This window comes from Anser cygnoides, chromosome 4, assembly GCF_040182565.1.
Source record: "Anser cygnoides isolate HZ-2024a breed goose chromosome 4, Taihu_goose_T2T_genome, whole genome shotgun sequence".
In the NCBI taxonomy this organism is placed as follows: Eukaryota; Metazoa; Chordata; class Aves; order Anseriformes; family Anatidae; genus Anser; species Anser cygnoides.
Window position 1 is genome coordinate 63,290,232 of NC_089876.1, and position 22,045 is coordinate 63,312,276.

At 35.1% G+C, this 22,045-nt stretch overlaps 1 protein-coding gene across 1 annotated transcript in view; it reads left to right on the forward strand.

Moving 5' to 3' along the window:
• The window catches only part of SGCZ (sarcoglycan zeta), a 464,355-nt gene that overhangs the window by 360,140 nt on the left and 82,170 nt on the right, over positions 1 to 22,045 (forward strand). The window contains exon 5 of the mRNA XM_066996283.1: positions 13,076 to 13,163. Coding sequence (XP_066852384.1) covers positions 13,076 to 13,163 — 88 coding nt within the window. The remainder of the gene's footprint in view (positions 1 to 13,075; positions 13,164 to 22,045) is intronic.

A 22,045-nucleotide genomic window follows, 5' to 3' on the forward strand; every position in this document is an offset into this window, starting at 1 on the left:
AGAGAAACTGATGGATGGCTGACATTCAAAGACTTTGGCTGAGGTAGGACTATTTGCTGATGACTGTACAGGAAACAAATTAGATTAAATTAGAGCTCAGGAAAATGAGAAGTACAACTGTGTTTCATCATAGCTTTTGTAATTGTATTGGATGAAAAAAGATCCACTAGCTAATATTAGCCGGATGAAACAAAAATAATTCTGTTGTGTTTCCCACATCTGATGCATTGTTCCACGTGTTTTATTTTTGATTACAGAGAGATGAAAGCATTGTATTTTTATAGTTGTTAGCACAGTTACTGAAGTTAATGAATAAGAGATCTGAAGATAACATTTTTTTTTCAGGAATATCAAGACTATATTGCAACATATTTTTTAGATTGATTGCCAGGCTATTAGAATAATCAAAGTAATTCTAAAGATATATGCATGGATATTATATATGTTTTCATTCAAAGGTCTTCTGGTGCAAGCTGATACATCCGTTATACCATCTCTATATAAAAGGATATTTTTCACCACTCTCTGAAACCTAACCACCCTGGATAAAAGATGAATAATTTTAAAATATAATGCAAATATATAGCATATTCAGAGGATGAAGATTGAGCAATTCAGATTTTCTGACTAGAGGGTTACAGGTTAGCTGAAATACAGCTAAAACTAGCTGAAATTTATTTTTATATTGACATTTAAGCAGAGAACAGAACATTTTCTTTTGTTTGTTTGTTTATTTGTTGTTTTGCTATGGCATTGGCATAGCGCAACAGCAAGGATGAGTAAAAGTAAAACCTAAAATACTAGGTATGTGTCAGTTTGTTACGATTCTCTTTAAAAGAGGTAAAGTTTGCCAGCGATGGCAAACCAGTTGTTCCAAAGAAATTTTTTGTTTGTTTTTATTTCTTTATTTATTTTTTTTTTAAAGAAAGAATATTCAACCTTAGAGTATAAATCAGTTACAAAACTTGAGTTTACATAGCTCTCCACTTTATTGCCTGGCAATCTCACATATTCAGGGTGCTAACAATCTGCATAATTCCCCATGGCAAAATGGATAAACTTAAAAACAAAATAAATGTGCTCTTCAGGGGAGGAATTATCACGCAGCCAGTTACCAATTAAGAGGTAGTCAAAATAGGTTACAACAGGACTACTGAGTTTGACTGACATGGCAGTTTTCCTTATAAAGATTCTGCTGCAGTTTAGACAGCTCAAAAGTGTTTGCAGTTCACAAGGGAAAATTTATTTTTTGCACATAATTGCATTTTGTGGGGGTTATAAGGTCTTAACTATAAATGTCACCCTGATGTAAAACATGAGAATTATCATGACTTAAATTGATGTTGTATATTATTATCTGAAAGGAAAATGAAATTCTTTAAATCAGTTCTTGTTGGCATCTGCTACTTTGAATACTTACTACCTGAAGTTGGTTTAAATCCTTAATGACTGTGACAAATTCATTTTTGAATGAAAGATCAGATTCTCAACAGAGGTCAGATTCTCAACAAACAAAAGTTCTAATCTACTTTCTCCTACTTTGCCATAAATCATTTGGAGAGAAACAGTATAAATGCTGGAAGACTGACACTGTGGTTTCATGTTAGATCTTTTGATATAGAAATATTTCTATAGTCTCAAACAGATTAAAAAGTCTTTGTTCATTGCTACCAAAATAAAATAAAATAAAAATAGAAAAGATCTGGGTAATCAGTTTAAACTATTGTTGGTCACTATTTTTTGGCTTGTTTTTATTTGGTAAGCCAGATCATTTAAGTGATGGGATGAAGGTTGGAGTATTTTGTTGTTTTCTTTTTTCTTTGCTGAGAAGCAAAAGATAATGTCAAACTGTATCCTGAGTGAAGGTAAACACTATTCCTTTCATCGCTCTTGGACTCGGAGAAACTGAAAATACAGTCTTACATTGCTGAAACCAGAGCTAGGAAATATTCAGGATATGGCTTTTATTTTCATTCTGAGGGCCATGTCTTTCTGTTTTTGTTTCCTTTTACTTTTTCAGCTGCATAAATAATAGACTCTGAAATATTTTCATTTTTTAATGTTTTTAGTTATATTTAAGTTTCTGAAGAGTACTTCGATCTTTATTTATTACCTATATATCATCCTCCTTTAAGTATATTTTGTCCCTAAAATTCTCGAGACTTGACATTCTTGTCAATAATTTTGTCAAAAAAGGAGTCACTAAGCCACTTCTGCACATCAAATATCCTATGGGAGCCTGTTACTAAGAGAAAGCAGAAGGAAAAGTTTTGTCTGAGAAGGATTGATGTGATCAGCTCTTAGAATGTAGATCAGTTGACAGATTTTTTTGTTTCTTTGTTTCAGTGTCAAACAACTTAAAAAAAAAAAAACTGACAAACTAGTATATTTTTTCACTGCATTTTAGGATCAGATGGGAAGGTGCATTGATTTAATTACAATGCTAAGGGTAGAAATTTTATTAATTTTATATTTATTTAAATTTGAATTAGTACACTAATATCTTTGCATAGTTCTATATCAGCTAAGTTCTTTTAACAAATTTTGTAGATTTTATTTTAATTATAGCCTTGAGTTTAAAGGATAAAATGTGTAAAATCATTGTGTTTTCAGTGAACAAGAAGGTCCAGAATCCTGGTACTGCTGACTAGATTCAAGAAAGAAAAAAAGATGCTGGCCAGCCTCTTTCTGAAAAATTACATTGTTATCTATTTTAATTTATCATAATGTTGCATATACAGGTTTTTGAATAAGTTTGGACACCTTTACATCACTTGCATATATTCATACACTCAGAAAGTTCTAAACTTAAGAATTCGTAGGAGTCATTCTGTGGAAGCACAAACCAAATCTAATTTTTGTTAATAACCTTTGCTCAAAAATCAAATCTCAAAACACACAATAGAACTATTTTTCACTGCCATTTAGGATAAATATGGGGGGGAGGGGTGGGGGCGGAGATCTTGGTACATTTTTTAGAGTCTTAAGTTCTGCTGAAAATAACTAAGGTGCACCAGAAATATTTTACAGAGATTTTAGTAAGGTTATAAAATAATAAGATTATAGTAGAAACTTAAGTGTAATGGTTTGTACTGACAATTGCTGTAGTATTGAGATACAGAATTGCCTAGAGCTGTTTGGCCATCCCTCTGTCTTTAGTAGAGCTTAACTATTTGCCAGAAACACATAACAATAAAACCACCATAGGGCTACGACTAATAACGAAAGGCTGAAAAGAATCTTACTTTTTTGTATGCCTGCATGTACATTGTTTTTCTTATGCAGAAGTACTCAAACACCATGCATTAAGTTTAACAATGTTGATAAGGAAATATACTCATTTTTAATTTTCCATATTGCTTTACACTTGTGAATTTAATAGAAATTCACTCTTTAGAACTTTACTGGTTAATTCTGCAGGTTGAACAAATGGTCCAGGTCTGTGACATTTCTCATGCTGTTTTAATCTAAATGTCAGTGTGGAAAGCTGCAAAGTCACAGAACAGTATTTGTTTTGGAAATTTGTGGTAGAAAAGTATCTAGTATGGAAAAGTTAGCCAGTTACAGAAACAGAAATAAATTCACAATAGTTTGAGTGTAAAAAGACAAATAGTTAATTATATCTTTGGAAAAGATCTGTGGTATTAAAAGGTGGCAATTATCTATGACTGCAAACTTCACACTGGTGCTGTTGCCACTGAAAAATAATATGCTTCCCTGAAGGGACATCTGCTGTCTCTTTCACTGAACCATAATCCTCTACACAGAATTTTCTGTCCTCTGTTTTGACCTTGAGAACAGGGCAGGTGATGGCTTTTAGTCAGTGATTGGCAACTCTCAAAGCAGATTTTCTAACAGAAAAGCAATTTATTGAACCACCAAGTCATGTCCTACAATAAAGATGGGGATGAAAATCTTCTTTCCACAGATGACAAATTTTAGAGGAGACATGCAACAAATTCTGAGCTCAGATACAGGCCAAGTTTGTGTCATAGCAATGGCAAAGCTTCTTATTAAATCTTTTGCAAGGTTAAAGAGTGTACAAGAGCAAAACCTGAGTTAATACTTTTCAAGGTTACTTTCTAAATGCTGGTGTGTCAGAATCAAAGGCTGATGCCTGCCTGATGTGTAGGGGATATTTTCTTAAGCTTGAAATACTCTTTTGCTACCCATCTTGTTCAAGTTGATGCAGTTTTTGTATTGATTCTTTGTAACACATAGTGATAAAAAAATACACATTTTATTAAAAAAAAAAAAAACATATTTCAGTTGAAGTTCTTGTTCTGGTTCTACCCAAAGAACTGGAAAGCAAAGAGTATCTTGCTTATTAGCTGCTTGCATACCTATTCAAAAACTGAGACTGTACCAACCAAATATGTATCAGTCACCTTAATTCCCTTTTATGTGAACAATCTTTACTAATAGAGGTTTTTAATGCTCTTTTCTGGCTAACAGAGTATGAGATAACCACACCCTCCTCCCTCAGATGGGAAGAAAACTTGTCAGCATGTGTCATCTCCCCTCAGAAATTCAGCCGTAGTCATAGAGTCAGGAATAGTATGTGGTAGAGAAAGGAAGAGGTACATCACCCAAGGAAGCTTAATGAACAAGTGAAAAGGATAAAAAAAAAAAAAAAAAAAAAGAGAGAGAGAGAGAGAGACAGTGATCCTTTCTTATGAGAAGATAAGGAACTGGTCCTGAAGAAAGACTGGACCGGCTGTACAAATTGTGGACAGGTGTAGGTCTTGGTTCCATAATTAAAGCAGAAGAGTTACAAATCAGCTTCTCCTGCTTAAAGCCAAAGACTACGTGGAAAGTTCTGTGGCTGTTATAGCTAGATACCCCAAAGGGGCTGTTCTCAATATTACCACAGATGCTACCCTCATGAAAGAAATGCTGCAAAGACATTTTTGGATGGAATCCCCGTGCTTTACAGTTGATAAAATATATGCAGAGACCATTGCCGTAAATGTTGACGTCTTCAGCCCTGGCTATGGCAATAAAAATGTTTTCTGAAAATGTAGAGAAATACGCTTTTCATAATAGATATTACTAGAGATAATGGGTGGATTATCTGCAATTCCTGTCATTGCCACTCTTATTTGGTTTTCTTTCTGATGCCTTGAGCAAAGCCTCATGATAAACATCCATAGAATTGATAATGCTTGCATCAAGCAAGTGCAATAATGAAGCCTGAAAGCATCTAACAATTGGTGTGATAAGCAACAGGTGCATGCAGGGGAAGCTCAATGAAGTAGCAATATTCCTTTTTTTGTTGTTGGTGGTGGGGTTTTTTTGTTTTGTTTTGTTTTGTTTGGTAGTGTGTATCAGAGTTCATTTGAGAGGTGTGTGCTTCTGGTTATTTAATCAAGGACAGTAGAGAGAGCTAGCATTGCAGAAAGCATTGTCAAGTTAATTAAGATCCAACAGTCACTGATTCTTCTTGAAGGAAGGCTTATCAGGAACTCTCAGCATTGTAGAGAATAATATAGCTAAGTGAAGAAAAACAAAATACAGATAAACAGTTCTGACTTGTTGTTGAAGCTGACACTAATGCTAGTGGTATCATTTAGTCATATTAGATAATTTAATCATAGGTTACAGCCACGTTAACTTTCTATAAAACATTGTTTAATATTCATCTAAAATATTCTAAGCATTTTTAAATTAATGGATAGTCTTGTCTTTTGTGTCATTTTTATTTAGCATATTATTTTCAATATTCACTTTTTAATATTTTTTATTAATAGCAAGTCTTCCTTTGCTGCTTTGTCTTAGCTATACTATTCATTTCAGATCTCTGCTACTTATGTAATTCTGAAATTCTATTTTGTACATTAAATTGCCCTTGGAATTTTTTATCTTTCTTAAGCTTTAGACTTTGAAAAGTTATATCATATAAATCACACCGAAATAAAAACTTGTGATGGAAATATTACTTCCATATAGTCCTTTGCTGGATATCTGAAAGGTGCCACAAAAATGGAACCCAGAACCTACTCATATGTTGGAGAGTTCACATTTTTCAGAACTTTCATGTCAGATTTCCCAGAGGTTTAGTTGAGCATAATGAACTAGGTTTAATTTGGTTATTTTTCACTTTAGATTGGGGATAGCATTTGATTTTGTGCGACTATATATCAGCATATAAATTGACGTGTTTTCTGTTATGCATCAAGTGAGGAGGGGTTGACACTTACTTTCTTCAGTCGTAGACATCTCAGGAGCTGGAATTCTGCTAAAAGAATTACGTATGTCCAGGTTATCAGACCCTGACTACAACATGATTTATTTTCTATCAGCTAGTGAGTCTAAAATAAATGCAATTTAAATTCTTATAGAGCCATGGTGGGATATAACATGTCTGAATATGCCTTGATTTATATATTTTTTTCCTGTAATATTTTCAACCTTTTCCTGGACTTAATTGCTAGTATCCTTCAAGTTCTAATGCTTTAAGGTAAAAAGGCATGAGAAACACACTATTGTTGCACTGTAACAGAGTATTATGGTTTACACCAAACAGGAACTGAAAGACTGCTTTCCAATGTTAAAATAATATAATGGACTGTTAGATTTCTGTTGGATTTAACCTTCATGTCAAAAATTCATTCAGTAACTGATATACCTACACAGCAAAAATATGATGGTTTGCAAGGAGTGATGTACAGTCACTCTACCCTTACTGTTTTGGCTTTAGATTTTAAATTTAGATTTGCATTGGTTTCCTACATTTGCCAAAATTAAAGTTTTCTGGGTGCTTTTCAGCTCAGTAATATACAATTTCACTTGCTGTGTCACAAGCTTAATGACTATGGAGTGAGCTTTTGGCACTTTACAAATGTACTTGGAGAAAGCTTGTTGTCTTGTTTCGTTTTTAGTTGGGATGTTTATACTTAAAGTCCATTCAAAATTTTGTTTGATGATTCCATCAATTCGAGAAAAGTTGCATCTTTTATCTGCTATTTGAATTTCTGCTTTATCACTAAGTTTTTCTATGCATGACTGAGTTCTGCCATAATAAAAATTTCATGGTGCATTATATGAGGAATTAAAACAGGGAGGTTATTTCTGTCTGGAGGTTATAGCAATGATTGCTGTGCATCTTTACCAGTGCATGCAGCTCTCCAGAGTGCTGCATATGATTCTCATGCTATTACTATACCTATCAGGTTTGCAGCATCATGAAGCTGGATGATATCTGTGACCAAGAACAGGTCAGAAACCAAATCAGTACTTTTGATTTATGGTAGGAATGTGTGGTAAAGTTGATAAGGAAGCAGACTAGCAAAAGCATTGCCATAGTGTTGCAGTTTTCCAGACTTTGTTAGAATTTTAAGGAATTCAAAATATCAGAAGAAAAACTTGAGACTGAAATCAAACTGAGCGGAAAGCTTTGGTTATTCCACTTCAGAAAAGTAAGTAACAAGAAGGGGAGAAACTGGAGGAGATGATGTAGAACAGGTTTTCACCGGAACAGGTTGACCAGAGAAACTGTGGATGCCCCATCCCTTAAAGTGTTCAAGGTCAGAGTGGATGGCCTTGGGCAACCTGACCTAGTGGGCAGCATCCCTTCCCATTACAGGGGCGTTGGAACTAGACGATCCTTAAGAGTCCGTTCCAACACAAGCCACTCTATCCTTCTATGTGTAGGGCAGTTTTAAGAACTGACTTAAAGGTAAGGAATCTTTCTCTTTTATAAGATATTGAGGTTCTGTAAGGATTTGATTGAGTTTAACTTAGTATGTCATGGAAAGTTGCCCATCTTGCATATTCAACTTGAATATCTGAACCTAAAGGCTGACCAAAGGCAGAAAAATTAGATCTTTTGAGGTGACAACTGCCTTTAGCATATAAGAAAGCTGACATGGAAACAGGGCAGAGATCAGGAACTGAAGTAATATCCTTTGATGAACAAAAATTAACTAGAAAGTATGTTTCTTGAGCATTGTCAATACCTAAACATGTGATATTTCCTTTGGTATCAACTAGGCTGTGTTTTATTTTTTCCCAAACTGTTTGCTTGTGTTTTGTTTACATGCCATCCATAGCTTTACATTTCTTTCGTGAGTCAATTAAGTGAGGTCTTTGTCCTTCCTTGATTTGGAAAACTAGATAGAATTTGTATCTCACTGAAAATACTACATCAACATTTGAGGGAACACTTATGAAATAGGTTTTGATATAAAATCTACAATCTACAACTCATTTTACTGGTGCATTATTAAAAAAAAATAAAATCTGACCATTTATTTTCTCTTCTTTCATTGATGACTATTATACATCATTCAGACTTGCCATAGGAGAATGAAGTAAATTGACCTAATAGTTGCCTTGAGTACTTTTCCAACACCCCCCTCCCCCCCCAAATCTGCACTATCAGAGTTAAAAACAAAACAAGGCAAAACTGATTTTCAATAAAATTTAGCCATACCTGGAGTGTTCCCTTAGAGCACAAATCCAAAGGTTAATTATGATTTTGCAATCACTTTCTCAGTTCTGAGTGTAATTAGGGATTAAATTGTGACCCCCAGATCAGAAAGGACAAAAAGGCATGAATGAAGACCATACGATTACATTTAGAATTTTATTTTGGGAATGCAAGAATACAGAAAATCCATAAAATATCTAAAGTATCTAATCTAACTGGGTCATACTTATATAAATTCTGCTCATCTTGGAATCGTCCAGGAATTACTTGGACAATATCTTATTTACTTTCACCTGTTTGAGGTACCAACCTTTTTAGTACCATACTCTCCTGACACTTCGGAAAAATTGTTAAGAATATTCTTGAGAATATTTTTGGAAACATTGAATATAAGTAAATAAGAATGTTGGGAGTATTCTTGGAAATAATTGATTTTAAGTACTCAAGATCTCAGAAATTTTTGGCATTTGTAGGTTTGGTCTTTTCAAAACCTTCCTTATTGAAGTTCCTTCATGTTTGTTTAATGCTAATGATTAAGTTAGTGTTAACAAGTTTGGCTCTGGGTTTCCTAGCCTTATCTGTCTGTTTTCTTACTCCCTGGAGTTTTTTATTTCACCTTGGTTACCACTTTCACATTTGCAAGGAAGGGAGATAAGAAACATGCTGCTGTTCATTTTCTGGATTCTGGACAACTGGTAAACAGCTAAGGAATGATCTCCCCAGCCCCTCACAGCTTCTTTGCTCTGGTTTCTTTTTGACTGACACCAAGTCTTTCATATTCTCTTTCTAAACTCTTGCAGTAAATTCTAATTCGAATAGACTAGTTTCAGTTGGAAGGCACCTCTGAAGACTCCAGACTACTTGCTCCAAGGCAATCTTCTTGCTTTTTATCCCTGATCTGCCTGAGCTGCAGTCCTCCATGTAGCTCATCCTGGATATTATCTCTAAGCATGTGGAGGAAAAGAAGGTGATAAGGAGTAGTAGCCATGGTTTCACCAAAGGGAAATCATCCTTAACCAGTCTGTTAACCTTCTGGGTTATAACAGGCTGGGTAGATGAGGGGAAGAGCAGTGGATGTTGTCTACCTTGATTTCAACCAAGGTTTTTGACACTGTATCCCATAACATCCTCATAGAGCTCAAGAAGTGTGGGTTAGATGAGTGGACAGTGAGGTGGATGAGAGCTGGCTGAACTCAGAGGGTTGTGATCGATAGCACAGTCTAGTTGGAGGCTCTAGCTAGTGGTGTTCCCCAGAAGTCGGTACTGGGTCAAGTCATGTTCATCAGTACCTGTATGAACATATAGAGTGTACCCTCAGCAAGTTTGCTGATGATACAAAACTGGTAGGACTGACTGTTACACCAGAAGGCTGTGCTGCCATTCAGAGAGACCTGTACAGGCTGGAGAGGTGGGCAGAGAGGAACCTCATGAAGTTCAGCAAAGGCAAGTGGGTCCTGCACCTATGGTGGAATAACCCCATGCCCCAGCCATTGGTATGCATGAGGAATGCTTACAAAATCGTCTTGCAAACAGTATGACTTGTTCCACTTGAAGATTTTCATTGGCTTTGCAAAATACATAAGACCCCATGTAGTTGGGCAACAGAGACCTGTTTTTAGTTTTCTTTTTCTTTTACATTCTTATTAACTTAGCATCAGGAAATAATATTAGGTGAAGAAGAACTTCTTCAAGGATGTTCCTTCAAGTTGGTCACAACTTTTACAGTGTATGCATACAAGTATATTCTAAATATGTAGCATAAGTCTGTTCCCAATATTCATAACACTGAGCTCAAGAAATTAATGGAACTCATTTAGTAGCACCACATTTCTTTATTGCATATAAGATAATATGTTCTCTAAGTTCACCTCTATAAGCAAAGATATCATACACAGCTGTATAATTGCCAGCAATGGAACAGGTATTTGCCCTATTGTTATGTGTTGTTGTTTTTTTTTTTTTGTTTATTTGTTTTGTTTTTTTGTTGGGTGTTATATAGAGCTCTTTCCATTAAGTAAATACATGAAATTATTTACTAACATACCAATATGTTTTTTATAGTTTATCAGCCTAGGAAATTATATGAAGAAAGTAACTAAGCATATTCCTAGGCTTGTCTATCTTCAGAACAAATCTTTACCCACAGTATTAGTGTTTATATATTCATCAAAACATTGTTTTAAGTTTCCAATTTATAGGAAAAAAAAAAAGTGTGATGACAAACTTCTAACTTCATACCAATATCTGAATGTAAAGTATTTTGTGGATTATCAAGTCCATTACACTGCAAGCTGAAGTTCACATCAAAATAATGCCAGATCTAGTGACCGAGAGCTACAATTATCCAACATTTTTATGCTATAGATATCTGTTAATTTGCATTCATATAGCTGACACTCATGTCACTTTATAGTCATCTTGCAGATCTGTAATTCCACTGATTTTAGCTAAGTCTTCTCCGAGTTGCTAACTCCTCTGAGTAGACTACCTTTGAATACATTGAACATTTCTGTCTCTAGGCTTTTCATGTGAAAATAGACGTGCAGGTAAATGCTGTAGATAAAATGCTGGACTGCTTAAATTGATAGGAGTTTTGATACTAGTTATATTTGGTCCAGAATGTAAGCTTGCAGCTATATATTTTTCACCCAGGAACTAAGGAATGTAGAGTTAAATTCTTGACTTTTTCATTCTTTTTTTTTTTTTTTAATAAGACAAGGAAAGGAGAAGAAAGAACGCTTGATTCACCTAATTTTTCATTATCCTGTCCTTGAGAATTTGATACCTGAGGTCTTTACAATTAGAGCCAGAGCACAAGAAACCTGAGAGGCAGCCTGAGAACCATGTTAAGTATTTTCCAAAGGTGAAAGGAAAGACGATTTTAGGTCACGCAGTGAGTATGGTTTGGTAGTGTATGTTACCAAACCCTTAACTGAGAAAGCAAAAATAAGTTTGGGAGTACCTTACTAAAGGTGAGATTATTCTGAGAAGCATCTTCTTCGAGTACTGAAGAGTGAAAAGTGAAAAGGGCTCCTTAAAAATATATTTTGGCCATGCAGCTTTCTGTCAGGACAGCCGACTTTCCCAGAGCAGAAGTTGTTTGGACTAATGATCTTCAAAGGACCATACGGAAAGTGGAAATCAAATCAAGTGTTGAGAAAAAGGTCCTAAGCAGCTGCTTTTGTTGCCAAAAGCTCCCTTGATTGCATCACATGCTTAGCTCAAACCAGTCACACTGAACGCAGTATCTCACTGATAATTACAGCTCTTTATCTAGAAAGATGGACAAGTCAAGTAGCAATGTTCATCTGCCAGATTCCATGATGCAGAGCTAATTAGGACATGAGAGCGGTCATAGGGTCCAGTGGGAGATGAAGCACACCTGAACTCTTAGAAATTAGCTCAGAAAAATTTCAGACTTTCCAGGGAACTGAGTACTATTTAAGGGTAATAATCATTGTGAAAACATCTGCTAAGAGTGTTTCTTGCAGAGCAAATACCTAGATTCAAAAGAAAGGATTACTTGAGTAGAAGTTTTAAGTGCAAACCTAATGCATCACCCAGTTAAAAATAAATCTTTTTATATGGCTCCTTAACTCCTTTCTCCCTCTTCTTAAAAACCTTTCAAGAACAGGAAGAACTGCTTTGTCAAGTCCACACTCACAAAAGTCCATCTAACCTAATAGGTTCAATCCAGGGATGACCAGCAATAGATAGCCAAGGAAGTATCTATGAATGAAAGGATTATATAATAATCCTCAAAAATATTTTCCTAACCTCTAGTCATTTCTAGCTAAGGCTCAACTAAACCCAGCTGTTTCTGTCAGATGTCCTACTGCTATTGGATAAACTTTTCTTACATCGGTTGCTTCATAGCCTTTCCTGCAGATTTTGTGGGATGTGGAGAAGTTGCAGCCCCCCCTACCTATTCAGGAATACATATAACTGAGCTGAAACAAAACTACTGCAAATCAGGATTGAAGAATTTTTAATATAGCACTATGTCCAAGTAAACAGGTATAAGTGAAAACTAGAAAAAAAAAAGGTCTCAAAAAAGATCTTAGAAAGCACAGTCACCTTCAAAAAAGCAGAAGAAAACAAATGGTGTGTTATATGACCTCCTCATCTAGCGTTCTCCTTCTTTGCTTTTTAAGAATATTGGTAACAATGCTTGTTACCATCACAGAGATGCATGGCGTATTCAGAAAAGTTTTAGCAAATGCAATCCAAATAATACAGGTTGTACAGATTAATAGAATTATGTAGAATAGCATTGATTAGGTTGTTAGAAAAGTATCCATAATCAATATATGTAAAAGGATAATGAAACAGGTTTGTGTTAGGGTTTTTTGAATTTTTAACTTTGTAATAACCTCAGGAAATAAAGTCTAGTTTATATAAATTAAGTTCAACTCTGATTTCTAAATTAGGGATTCTATGCACTAAATGTTTAGGCTTAAAAATAGTATTTTTGTTATTCTTTTATACAAAAATTTGATTTGAAAAATACTTTACAAAATTATATAAAAAAAAACTATTATATTTGATACAACTCCCCTCTCAGCATGCATGTTTGTATTTAGCTCTAACGTAATTCTACCTCATTTTTTTTCTCTCATTTATTGTCTTATACATGTTTCCCAGGATAGTCCACTGGTCTTACAGTCTGACAGAAATGTAACAGTGAATGCGAGAAATCACATGGGACAGTTAACTGGACAACTGACAGTAGGTGAGTGTTCTTTATTGACTGTTATGTGCAACAGTTTAGATTTATGAATAGTTTAATTAATATAGAAAATAAAACACTGAAAAGTCAGAAAAATTCTCGTCACTGTAGTCCAAAAAAAAACAAGACACACAGTAGATCATAAAAGCATAATTCAGCAGTAGCTGAAGGCAGAGAAAATAGGAATGGCCCCAAGTAGTTAAAACATAGCTTAATGAAAAAAAGATTACTTTTGAGACAGCTGTAACAAAACAAACAAAAAAAATCTGCAAAACATGTTTCAACAACAATTTCAGAGGGGAAATAACCATCATTTTCTTACAAGTTCTGTCAGTCTTCCATTATTTCAGTGAGAATTTGTTTCTCCCCGTTACTCTTGTAATGTATTTAGATCAGCATATATTAAAAATCAGTTGGAGTAACAGAATTTAAAAAACAAACAAACAAACTCAAATACTTCTGTAGTCACCACAAACTTTAAATAGAAATTGATCATACTGCCTGTCAGTCATTAAAAGGTGTCTGATATTTTGCAAAATATTACCAAATCAACATTCCAAATGAAGTAGGGGAAAAAAAATACGTATCTCTTCACCTGTAGGCTCTTTGCCTTGATTCTTTTCGTGTATTTGTTCCCTGTGTTTATTACTTCTAATACATTATAAACACTTTTTATCACAAATCGTATTTACTGTGTTAGTGAATATGTATTACCAATGAGTTAATATTTTGTTTATATTTTCATTAGTATAACAGTAATGAAGATGTTTGTTGCTTTTCAAGAATACTGGCTGAAAAAATTGGTACAAAGTAATGTTCTAGATTTGATAGAAAACAATACATTTTGACTGGGAATGGGGTGAAATATATACAAACACATATATACAAATTTCAGAAGACAGTCCGTTAGACTCCACATCTTTTCTTTTCACATTACTTCTGGGTTAAACTCTGTTTATCCACTCTTTTTCCTAATGTGCTAAGGATATACTGACAAAATAGTTTTAAATTAAACTGTAGTTGTATTGACACTGAGATTTCATACTGGCTGGAGACTGTGGCTTCAAGTTGTAAAAAATCTTTGGCAAGTGAACAAAGAGTGACACACCATCTGCACTGATTTTCCTGAATGAGCATATCAAATGAGTGTGCAAAGGTAACCAGAATTGCTAGCAGATACAGATGAGGAAGATTAAGCAAACACCTGTTCCAGCCGTATTGCTCTTGCCCGTGTGTTTATGGAACACAGTTCTGCTTCATCTAGTAGCTGTAATACTAAAACCTTCCAATTCAGCTCCTAATTGTTAAAAAGGTGAGTTGCCTATGGTAGACATTCACGGTGGCTGAAATATATAAGATACTCTTATGGCTGGCACCATTCTTGCTAAGTAAATCTAACACTGAAAACATGAGTGTATCTAGGCTGGCCTACTTAAGATGTTGTACTAGAGGCTAATATTATAAAAACATGAAGTCCTGAAGAAAATGTGTTCTTATGTTACAGTCATTAGAATGAATACCTGTAAGCTTCTTAGTGAGTTTGTAGCTGGTGCAGTGTCTGCAGAGCAGGAGTTTGATAAATTGTAATATTGTATTTATGTTCTTTCTTCCTATTTTTTTCATAATGCCTATATGGCCTTTACTTATATTTATATAAAAATATTTCTTTTATGTCAGTTCTTCATAGAATATTGAATGCATATTAAAATATATCTTATGTTGATACTTATAATTTAATATTTCTTAGTCTAGGCACTCGGAGTACAATCAGTGAAAGCCTGAACATTCTACTATTGGAAATCAAAGAAATTAATGGGCAGTTAAAATTCAAAATGTATTGTTCTTACATTCCATTCCAAAAACATCTGTTGTGTAAGTAGACTAGAGACAGACAAAATCTTGATTTTTTTTGTCTAGGTAAAAGCATAAAAGCATATGCTGAGAGAAGGGGAGGGGACTTGTCTATAACGGGTTTGCTGACATCAGAAAATATGTTAAAATGTTCTGGGAAGTCCCTGCCTTCTTCAGAACTGCTGTTTGTCCCTCCACTGATGCTGCATGTTGAATCAGCTCTTTTTGTGAAAGGGGTGAAAATAAACAGCAGAGGAAGCAGCAGGGAGAAATACTTGAGTACTAACAAACCAACAACAACAACAACAAAAAAAGATGATCTAGTAAACAACTTTGAAATGTTGCTGTGTTAATTTCTTTTAAAAAGTTGGAAAAATAATAAAAATTACAAGAAAGAGTGCAAATTTATATGCATGGTAGGATCATTCTGAAAGGACACCTATGCATTCAGGTGGATAACAATGCACCTCCTATACATGTGATGTCACTGACATTTTATGTGTATTTCAACTGATATAAGTGATGTTAAAAAGCAGTAAGTAGCCTAGTCTCTTGTGTTTGAGGTTAAAATTGCTGGTCATGTCAACTTTTAGGAAAATGAAAAATGTCTGTTGTATTTGGAATTGGGCAATGGAAGTTAAGTGAATGTAAAGCCTGGGCTGGGGTGGTAGCAGTGAAGAAGGAGAGGAAGTCACCACTATAGCAATGCTTTCAGTTGGGATCTACACAGACAGAGTTAGAAATGCAGTTTTGTCCTCAGGTCTTGTTGTGACATATGGTCAGGAAACTGCCAAGTTTGTATGTGGATCTCCAAAAGGACTCCACAGCCATCAATTTTTAGACATGCCATTAAATACCAACAGACCAGATGTAGTACAGACAGAAAGGATATCTCCAGAATAAAGATTTAAAGATGATCATGCATTGATCTGTTTATCTAAGATAAGGAGAAATAATCAGACCTCCCAACCTTTCTTTAGGAAAACCCTCTGCATTATGCATTCTACTAGGTTACCTTGACACAACCTTTTCACTCTGTTCAATCAATGTTTGCATAGTTTAAAGCAATATGGAAAAACATCTACTTATTTTCTTCCTGTCTTAGAAATGCAAAATAGTTATTCACATCAAACCAGAAATCTGTTATCTCCATAATGTCTGCACAAATCTTCTTCCTGTCTTTCAGTGAAGGACATAAGGAAGACAAGTGCTAAAGGGATCAAAATTAAATATGGCTGAAAGGAGACGTTTGAAGCCCACATGTGTACTCACTGTAGCTTCATCTTTGGCTTTGATTATTACTCTGTCAACTTTTTTCATTTTTTTTTGCAAACTTTTTTTTTTTCTGCAATAATTTCTTCTGACATGCATTTCTACTATTGCTTTACTGTTTTCTATTTATAAAGATCCCTGGGGATATCTGAAACCTTTTTAGAGTATGATGAACAGATAAACGAGCTCATCATTTTTGCTAACCTTTGGCCTCTTTAAGACAGAATCATAACTCATGAGCTTCAGAGCTGTGCAAGTCAGTTTTAGAAAGCTCCTGAACCAGTAGCTCTACTTATGGAGATTTCTACATCCACACAAATTGTGAAAAAATATTTGATTACCAATGAATGTTATATCACACTTCTTTAGTTACTTTTTCAAAATAACAGGTGGATGTATAATTTTCAATAATCAGCTCTGATAATGATCGTTAACAGTACTAAAAGATAAAAATTTGTCAAAGTTGATGACACTTTCCATCTATTTACCACAGAATTTGTGCTGTGTATTCAAGATTGCTTTTTCTTTAAAATGTCCTTGCTTGCTTGCTCTGTTCCACCAAGAGTACGTGGCATACTGGGCAGAAATTATTGGGCATTGAAAACAATGGGTGTGTAACCTCATGGGCGTGAAAATAGTCCCTTTCATCATCCTTATCTAAAGGCCAAGTCACCTGTGCCTTTATCTTACCTATTTCTTACCAGGTAGCACATCCCACTACCCCTTCAATTTCAAAGTGTTTGAAATAACTCATTATCTGAGTATTGCCTGTGATGTTCCCTTTGCAAACACCTCAATCCATTTGATAGTAGTTGTCTCTTGTCATCAAAGAAGATCTGAAACAAGAGAAAACATCTCAAGTATCTTGCTTTTAGAATTGCATGTAGCAGAGCTTGTCTGACTATAATAACGCATGTGCACAATTGGTTCTAAATCTTAGGTATATATTGTCGGACCTTTACTTATTTAAGTTTATTATGAACTTGAACTAAGTGTCTATTAAGGCAGTTGAAGTAATAACGTACTTAAGCAACAGTGGAAGGGGAATACTGCTTCTTTATTTTTTAATCTTGCTTGCATAGTTGGGAGACTCAAATGCAAGGTCTCCTTCTCAGCTAAGCATTGCAACAGCAAAGTAGGCTCAGAATGGTTCTACACATATACCCTTTTTCACAGTAGAAAATGGAAATAAAAGGTCTCAACTCCTCTCTTATCTATGTGGTTGTTTTTATATCGGTGATGGTAGAGTGCTGAGGGAGAGAAGGAGTGATGTTGTTTTTCAACCCCTCATTAGCTGCATCTACCTCTCAACTGGGCAAATAGGGATCAGAATTTATTTGTGAAAAACAAGTAAAATCAATTCTTTTTCCTTTCCCTTAAAGGGAAGTTTGCCTACCTGTAGTCCCAAAACGAAAGTGAATTTTCAAAAATCTAAAATACCTTAAACTTTCCACTAGTAACATTTTCACATTAAAACAAATGTTCTGGTAACCACTGTGGTGCAGTAGGATTATGTATTAAAACGTATTACAAAAACAAAATTGGCAAAATGAGTTATCCATTTCTCATGACTCTCTTAATTTATATTCCTTAACTAAAACAGACTGGAAAAAATATATTGGTCTTTAAAACTATCTTAAAAGGTGGAAATCAGGTTTGTAGCCAACCTTTTGCAGTGATGTACAAACAAGAGTATTTGACACTGAACTTCAGACTGAATATGTAATAGTTTAAAGTGTTCATTTTGGAGATTGTATCATTACTCAGGCTCTTCTCTTTGTAGTTGCAAGGGTTTTAACTTTTAATTTTATTCTCTCTCCCTTTTCTAATCCAAGAAAATGAACACAAAATCCATAATTCTTGTGCTAAATTATTTGCATTGCTTACAATTGTTCAGTTATTTTTGCACTGTAAATTGAATTTTCTGTTGAAAGTTACTGTCTAGTGTTTTCCCTTGTTTTACCTGTTGATTCAGAGAATATTTAGATAATTTACACAGCTTAATATTATTAACTTCAAATATATAAGTTCTAAAATATAGTGTTTCTTAACAAAGTAAGAGCCAGTATAGAATGTATAGTATTTATATCCCTATACTTTCTAGGTATAGGAATTTTCAGGAGGAGAAAATATAACTCATCTACTATTGTTAGATCTTTTCAGATGAGGTAAATGTGAGATAACTTGTGCTTTTTTTTAATACAAGTTAGCTACCTTATACTTACTGCAGGGTTAAAGGACCTCTTTCAGCTGAGGGGATTAGCGCAGAAGGTAGGAAAAGCAGTGCCTGAGAGGCCATATGGCCTTAAGTCTCCTCCTGGAACAGCATGCGAGAAGAGCCAGGAGCTAGTCAAAAACTGAGCCATGTTGCTCATAACAGTGGAAATGTCCAGCTGGAATCCAGCTCTCATCCCTTCTCATAATTTACAGGGCAATGTGACGTTGTCTCCGTTTCTGTCTGTCTAATCCCTGGAAAAGTCTTATTACAAGCCATCTGGGCTATAACAAGTTTTGCAATAGTAGCTCACATAAAATATGTTCAGATATACTCTTAATGACTTTGGCTAAGCTATTATAAAAATATACTCGCATTGATTAATTATCTTGAAGTGTGGTATTAGGAAAATAATAAGCTCTGAAAACTGGTAAAAACTTCAGCCTCTTTGCCAGCACTTTGATTGGTTTGCCAAAGTAGCCTTTTAAAAATTAACATATTATTTATTTGAAATTCATCCATATTCTGCATTTATCTGTTTAAGTCATCTTGCAATAATATGAAGCCTCTTGACTTGTTTGTTTTGATTCGGCATCAAAAGGCAGTAATAATTAATGGACTAGGAAAAAAAAAGTAACAGTTGCAAACAACTCTTTTCGAGTTTTTATTTCTGTTTCAGTTCTAAGTTAGTTACATCACTCTCTGCATTAATCTACTCATGTAAATTTGACATTCAGTAGTGGTGAACTTAGGCTTTTGTGACTAGACCTTGCATTAACTGATTGGAAAATAATGCTTTTTAATACATACATTACATAATTAAGTCAGGAAAATATTAAATACACAATATCATCAGCTATTCGTAGTCTGCTTTGTGCCTGAGTAACAAGATCTCTTTGAAAATGAGGTATTTTACATATTATTTTACAATTCTTTTAGTCATTTAGGTAAATCTTCAATTTCTAAGTAATATCTTTTATGTCATGATTCTTTTGTTATATGACGTGCAGACAAAACACTATATTGCTGTATAATATTTGAAAACCCTATGGCGTGAAATTTATCTTACATCTCCCTTTTGATTCGCCTGTTGAAAAGCATGCTATCAAAAAAATAGTAAGCTATTTCTCTGTCACTCATTAGGACCAAATAGTAATTTTTTTTGGTAGGTATGGCCATTATTTAACTTAAAAGATCCTTCCTGAAATACAAGACCATACAGTGTCAGTTGATATGTCAAGAATTCAAAGTTTCCCTATGAACACAAATGCAAGCAGTAGTAAGACAAAAATTAAATTCTGTGCAATTTCTGTTTGGCTATTTCAGGGTTGAATGTGTGTTTGTTATTGGTTCAAAACAGACTATAGCAAAGAAGGTCTACTCTATCGATATAAGATCCCCTGCTTTAACTTTTTTTTCTTTTTTTTTACTAGCAGATTCTACAAAATCTTCAAGTCTAAAAAGTAATTACTTTTTTGTTTTTGTTTGTTTTTGTTAAAATACTCAGGCTGTAAAACTTCAGGAACTAAAAGTTTTCCACATTCGAGTTTTGATCCAACTTTTCCTCTTTTCTTTTTCTTTCCCTCTGATCTCAGGAAGTCTGTTTCTTCCTAGCATACAAGGTACAGCTTGTGTTAGTTTGTATCTGAAGCTGTATTGATCAAATGTGTAGAACATCTTTTGCTATCTGTAACTGACAAACAAACAAAAAAAAAATGCAATGTACTTTTACACTAGTCTGATACTTCTCTATATAATATTTGTAGCGTAGACAAAATAAATGCAGGTTATTTCCTCTCTTTCTAAGCTTATTCATCACCTGTGTTCGGAATTTTGAGGTCAAATAGCTCTTTTTCAATGTATTTTTCTTTCAGTAGTCTAGATTTGATGTGAAAAGGACAAGCACATGGAGGAAAAGATGCCTTCCCATAGTTAAGTTCCTAAAGTTTGGGCTTCAGAAAGCCTTCAAGTTGTATGCAGCTCCTGGGCCGGTTGCATTCCTTTTTTTCTTCTGCAGCTGTTTCAGTTTCTCATATATCTTCACTATAAATCTTGAAGGAAAACTTCAGGTCCCAGCAGCTGGTGATCAATGCTGGGTACGCAGAGGGCTGGCTGCATGCAGCTTTCCTGCAGGCTCGCCTCTGCAAAAGCAGCAGTCATGGGCCTCTTTCTTTACTCATCAGAGGGCAACGGTTGATCTTCTGCACCCACTGTCACTTTAGAGATGGTAGGAAAAGGATGAAAGGGAACAGTTAGTCAGTGATTTTCTGACAGTGGTGCTAGAGGGGAAGCAAAAGCATGAAGGCTGTCCAGCGCACTAGGTGTGAGCCCTTAATGTTTCATCCCAGACTTAACTCTAAGGCTTGCTTTGACTCTGGGGCATCTGTAGTGAAACCGGATATAAGCTGACATGGATTTCAGTTATCAACAGTTACTTCAGCAATGCTGCATCAGTCCTCCGCTCACCTTTCCTCTTTATAGGCTTTTGTTTGTTGTGGTTTAACCCAGCAGGCAGCTCAGGCCCACGCTACTTCCTGCTCATTCTCCCCAGGTGGAAGGGGGAGAGAATCAGAAAGGTAAACGTGCAAGAACTCATGGGTTGAGATAAGGACAGTTCACTAGGGAAAGCAAAAACTGTGCACGCAAGCAAAGACAAGGAATCCATTCACTGCTTCCCATCAGCAGGCAGGTGTTCAGTCACTTCCAGGACAGCAGGGCTCATCACACGTAGTGGTTTCTTGGGAAGACAAACACCATCACTCCAAACATCCGCCCCTTCCTCTTTACCCAAGCTGTTGTTGCTGAACATGATGCCGTATGGCACGGAATATCTTTGGAGAGTCTGTCCTGGCTGTGTCCCCTCCCAGCTGCACCCCCAGTCTCTTCACTGGCAGGGCAGCACAAGAAGCTGAAAAGTCCTTGGCTCCATGTAAGCGCTGCTCTGCAACAACTAAAACATTGGTGTGTTATCACCACTTTTTTCATCAAAAATCCAAAACACAGCATTATGTGAGGCTCTATGAAGAAAATTAACTTTATCCCAGACAAAACCATGACATTTTTTACCTGATTATATTTTAAATCCAAGTCTGAATAATTCCACTGTTTCCGGATATTTGGCACTGATAATTAGGAAAAAGGATATTTTGTCTAAGTTCTCAAATATCTAATCCTCAGTATTAAAAAAGAAAAAAAAGAATTTTTATGTATGATACCAGAGGATAGGCAACTCTAAGCAGGGGTTTGGTTTAATTGTAGAGGTAAAGTCTTTGAGGGAAAATGTCATTAATGGTTTGCATGGTGGTACAGAAGTGCTACTGTTTAAATATTAATCCATTGCCATCTGTCTTGCTGTTGTTACCCATGCATGGTTGGCCAATATAGACAGCATATCTACAGCCCAAATGTTCAAAGCAGGAAAAAGTGATTTCCTTTTGTAGGAGAGAAATCCCCAAAGTCAAAGAAATAGACAATATTTGGAGATATCTAAACAGGTTTTGAAAAATCCAACATACATCTTCAAAAGATGGCACAAATTCTTTGGCCT